Here is a 5,592-nt window from a genome sequence, read left to right as displayed (position 1 = left end):
CAGCTGTGGGTAGTGGATGCTATCACACACACACACACAAAATGGATAATCTTTATGTAAGACTTTCGGCCGATTTTATTGGTCAGAAACTATCGTGAGAGGACTGCCTAAAGAAGACAAACCAATGTCCTTTTGACACATGTCGTATGTTCTCTAAATAGAAAATGTGTTCATTATACTTATAAGTCGTTGTATTAGCACAGTGTGCTTCAGAACAACAACCAATTTATTATCGTATTAGCACAGTGTGCTTTCGAACACAATCAAGTAGTCTAGACGTAATAGCTCATTTCCCTGAAAGGAGGCCGAAGGCCGCCTGGAGGGGTCACCCGTTTTAACCACTCGCACCACTATATAGTAGTGTCTTGTCTGTCAGTCAGTCAGTAGAAACTAAAATGACCTTACAAAAGGGACGCTTAACGTTGCAGTTTTAACTGTCGTGACGTCAGGAAAACATTTTTAATTTTCATGGTTGATAACACTAAGTTAGAATTCAGTTGTTTTAAACGGACACTATATATTGATATGTTTGTTTGAATGCAGGAAAAACTTAATTTGTCTTTTAGAAAATAGTGTTTGTGCATCTGTTTCTTTGACCACCCATCCGTCTGTATTCTGTCTACTTATCTGACTGACTGTCTCTGTCTACTCATGTGTGTCTGCCTACTAGTCATTCTATTTGGCTGTCTTTCTGTCTACTTATCTCTCAGTCTTAACTTCTATCTCTCTGTCATTCTGTCTGTGAAACCAATGTACTTCAATTTATTTATCTCATTTTCGATATTAACAAGTTAATGTTTGTTTCTCTACCTATCTCTCTAGTTTTATATCTGGGTGGTTGTCCGGTTTAATATATCTCTCTCTCTCTAGCATTTTATCTGGAAGTCCGTATGACTCTCACTATATATCTGTATCTAATTAATCATCTCTCTGTTTTTCTGTCTATCTAAAAGTCAAACCCACTTTCACTAGTTTATATACACACTAACAATATTTCAAGCTCTTTCTCTCAGTAGTTTATCTTACGGCCCACATTACCCTATTTACTAGTATTTTTGTATTGTTTTAAATCACTACATTCAACCTCTGCAGAGGTAATTGTTGTACTTTTAACATTCTATGTTAGTATCCAGTATGATGTATCAAACTATGACAACACTGGTTGAGTTGTCTTAGTTTGATACATCATACTGGATACTAATATAGAAGATACTAATATAGAATCAACCAGTGTTGTCATAGTTTGATACCTCATAATGGATACTAATATAGAATCAACCAGTGTTGCCTTAGTTTGATACATCATAATGGATACTAACATAGAATCAACCAGTGTTGCCTTAGTTTGATACATCATACTGGATACTAATATAGAATCAACCAGTGTGTTCACAGTTTGATACTTCGTCCTGGATACTAATATAGAATCAACCAGTGTTGTCATAGTTTGATACCTCATAATGGATACTAATATAGAATCAACCAGTGTTGCCTTAGTTTGATACATCATACTGGATACTAATATAGAATCAACCAGTGTTGTCATAGTTTGATACTTCGTCCTGGATACTAATATAGAATCAACCAGCTACTAATATAGAATCAACCAGTGTTGTCATAGTTTGATACATCATACTGGATACTAATATAGAATCAACCAGTGTTGTCATGGTTTGATACCTCATACTGGATACTAATATATCCAGGACGAAGTATCAAATTATGACAACGCTGGTTGATTCTATATTAGTATCCAGTACCATGTATCAAACTATGACAACACTGGTTGATTCTATATTAGTATCCAGGACGAAGTATCAAATTATGACAACGCTGGTTGATTCTATATTAGTATCCACCACGAAGTATCAAACTAAGACAACGCTGGTTGATTCTATATTAGTATCCAGTACGAAATATCAAATATGACAACACTGGTTGATTCTATATTAGTATCCAGTACGAGGTATCAAACTAAGACAACGCTGGTTGATTCTATATTAGTATCCAGGACGAAGTATCAAACTATGACAACGTTGGTTGATTCTATATTAGTATCCAGTATGATGTATCAAACTAAGACAACGTTGGTTGATTCTATATTAGTATCCAGTACGATGTATCAAACTATGACAACACTGGTTGATTCTATATTAGTATCCAGGACGAAGTATCAAACTATGACAACGCCTGTTGATTCTATATTAGTATCTCACTTGTTATTCTTGTCTACTGGAAAATATGAGTTCTGTGCTTTGAATACTATATCATCGTACTAAATACTTCTACATACACATTAATATCTCAAACCCTCGTTCTTCCTACTCATTCTTCTTTGTTAAACATATCTATGTACCATTTCCCCTTCACTTGCTCATACCATCATATCTGATATACTGTACTACTTAACAGTTCATACACGTACCACTCTGCGCATGTCCATCACTATACCTTATACACACAAGTATTGTATCATACCACTTATTTCTTCTTCTTCTTCCACGGCTTAGATAGTTTTAAAAAATTCGCATTCGAAATATCTAGTTGTATAGTGACATCTAGGTTGAAATTAAAGAACTATTTTCTATCTTTCCTGTTCTCCTGGGCATTGTTGGTTCGTTTAGCTTGAGATAGTAAACACTAAATCATTTTAAAACGTGAAGTGGTTTGATATAACTCAGTATATTATCAGCTCTATCTGTTCAGTTACTTAATAAATTCAATCCTATAACATATTGTCTATAATAGAAATAATAACCAGATGTTCTAGGTTTAACTTTTAAATTCTGTGCAGCTGAGGTTACGAACAAGGTCACTTGTGGATTACCTGTAAATAGATAAAGGATAAAAACCAGATAATCTTGGTTTAACTTTTAAATTCTATGCAGCTGAGGTTACGAATAAGGTCACTTGTGGATTACCTATAAATAGATAAAGGATTAAAACAAGATAATCTTGGTTTAACTTTTAAATTCTATGCAACTAAGATTACGAACAAGGTCACTTGTGGATTACCTGTAAATAGATAAAGGATTAAAACAAGATAATCTCGGTTTAACTTTTAAATTCTATGCAGCTGAGATTACGAACAAGGTCACTTGTGGATTACCTGTAAATAGATAAAGGATTAAAACAAGATAATCTTGGTTTAACTTTTAAATTCTATGCAACTGAGATTACGAACAAGGTCACTTGTGGATTACCTGTAAATAGATAAAGGATTAAAACAAGATAATCTTGGTTTAACTTTTAAATTCTATGCAACTGAGATTACGAATAAGGTCACTTGTGGATTACCTGTAAATAGATAAAGGATTAAAACAAGATCATCTCGGTTTAACTTTTAAATTCTATGCAACTGAGATTACGAACAAGGTCACTTGTGGATTACCTGTAAATAGATAAAGGATTAAAACAAGATAATCTAGATGAAAGACTTAAGCTTTACCGACTGAGGTTACGAACATTTATGGATTACCTGTAAATGAAAAGGGGATAATCACTAGATCATCTCGGTTTAAACCTTAAACTTTACATCATTGAGGTTAAGAGAAAGGTTACTTACAGATTATCTGTAAACAAATATGAGATAATAGCAAGATAATCTAAATATAAATATTAAGATTTACTTAATTCAGATTAAGTACAAGGTCGTTCCTGGATTATAAGTAAACAAAGGATAATACCCAGATAATCTAAATTTAAATCTTGAACTTTACAAGACTGAGATTAAAAGCAAGCTCATTCATAGATTATCTGCAAACAAATAAGGGATAATAAATAGATTATCTTCGTCGTGCTTGAAGTTTAATATACTGTGTAGTTTTCCATTTATTCTTAATGAAGAAACTCCACTTTCCGAAAGCGATCTGGTCATTGTGTTCTCTATCTGATCCGAACTTTAGAATATCATAAGGAAAGGTCAAGGTCAACATTTGAAATTAACATTATTGTAAGAAGTTATACATAATATAAAGCGAGAAAAAGGGTTACTTGCAACCTCGTAGTTGGAGGATCTCACCAAGTACGTAACTAACGTTTTGTGATTAACTGTTTTGTTTATGGCTATCAACATACCGCTTACGATATAAACGGTTATAGCGTATCTCCAGTTCTCTAAAGAAGTGATATTGGATATTTTAGGCTAATTCTGTGGTAAGATTATGAAATCAAATATTCAACCTGATAAAAGCTTTGTTTTATTTGTGTTCTTTGTTCAGTTTTCCAGAATACTGAGTTTGATTTTGTATTTGCAGGTTTATTTCATGTTAAATGTCATGTTCTTGAAAAGAAGAAGAATGAGAAGAAGGAAAGATAGCTGTCATCATTACCAATTAGTTTGGACGTTTGTCATAATGATGACTCATCTGCCGGTGGACGGCCAATACAACTGTCCTAACCGAATGCTGATTCGTCCGTGTACCTGCACAGAGAAGTCCATTGGCCTGGATGTCACGTGCAAAGGGGCCAATAGCCATCAGCTCCGTGAAGCTATTGAAAATGTCCAACAAACACGTCAGACTGTGTGGTACCTAAAGTTAACAAACAACAGGCTTCCAAAGCTACCGGGGTTACTTCTAGCGGACGTAGACGTGAAAAACATTTTGCTACTAGGCTGTAATACCTCCAATATTGATAAACTGGCATTTACAGGGCTAGGAGACAAGTTGGAAACGCTCGACCTTTCCAAGAACTTATTGCAACAGGTTCCAAGCGGAGCTTTGGAGACATTAGGGTCATTGACCTCTCTCAACCTCAACTACAATAGGATTGAGAGCATCCACGCTTCTGCCTTCCGAGGGCTTATCTCTCTTCTGAGGCTTTATTTGTACGGTAATAAAATTAAATTTATCGACAACCTTGCCTTTTTAGGAATAGGAGAGAACCTGACACGGCTGAACCTTGGGAATAACGGACTCACCTCCATCCCCAGCCAATCTCTACAAAACCTTACAATTCTTCGACGTTTTCAAGTGCCCCAAAACCAGATTACCATCATCTTACCAGAGGAGTTCAAGGCTGTGGGGGTTCATCTGGACACCCTTGACCTTGCTCAAAATCTTCTGCAGGAGCTACCCGACAGAGCTTTCGAGTTTCTACCTACCCTAAGCTCATTAGACTTGGAAGGAAATCGCATTTCATACATTCACCCCGAAGCATTTAAGGGGCTTGAAGGTACGAGATCCGGAAATCTGTTTTTATGTGTGTTTTGTCTTCTTTTGAAATACTTAACGATGAATAACGATTTGAAAGGAATTTATCTCTGTCTGTTACTACCACCTCTCTTAAATATTGGATTAGTCCGCATCCACACTAACAATTACTTAGTGATTTCATAATTGTCCCAAAAAGACACTCAAAATTTTGTTATTTGTTTTTGCTTGCTCTACATATACGACTTTATTTATTCACTTTTGAAACTAACTGATCGTCATCTATGCCTACAAGGTGTTATGGATTTGAAGTTCTGATAATCATTTCTATGTCTACAAGGTGTTATAGGTTTGAAGTTCTGATTGCTATTTCTATGTCTACAAGGTGTTACAGGTTTGAAGTTCTGATTGCTATTTCTATGTCTACAAGGTGTTATAG

At 35.1% G+C, this 5,592-nt stretch overlaps 1 protein-coding gene across 1 annotated transcript; it reads left to right on the top strand.

Annotated features, from left to right (window-relative positions):
* Nucleotides 1–4,260: 4,260 nt before the first annotated feature.
* On the top strand, nt 4,261–5,175 carry LOC106476787 (leucine-rich repeat-containing G-protein coupled receptor 5A-like; the record flags this gene model as incomplete). The annotated part of the gene is made up of 1 exon (XM_013937414.2): nt 4,261–5,175. A coding segment is annotated over exon 1 (910 nt), but the record flags the coding sequence as incomplete, so codon positions are not given.
* Nucleotides 5,176–5,592: the final 417 nt, after the last annotated feature.

This window comes from Limulus polyphemus, unplaced genomic scaffold (assembly GCF_000517525.1).
Source record: "Limulus polyphemus unplaced genomic scaffold, Limulus_polyphemus-2.1.2 Scaffold11594, whole genome shotgun sequence".
Taxonomy (NCBI): Eukaryota; Metazoa; Arthropoda; class Merostomata; order Xiphosura; family Limulidae; genus Limulus; species Limulus polyphemus.
Note: the sequence above shows the minus strand (reverse complement) of the source record. Positions and strands in the feature narration are given on the sequence as shown.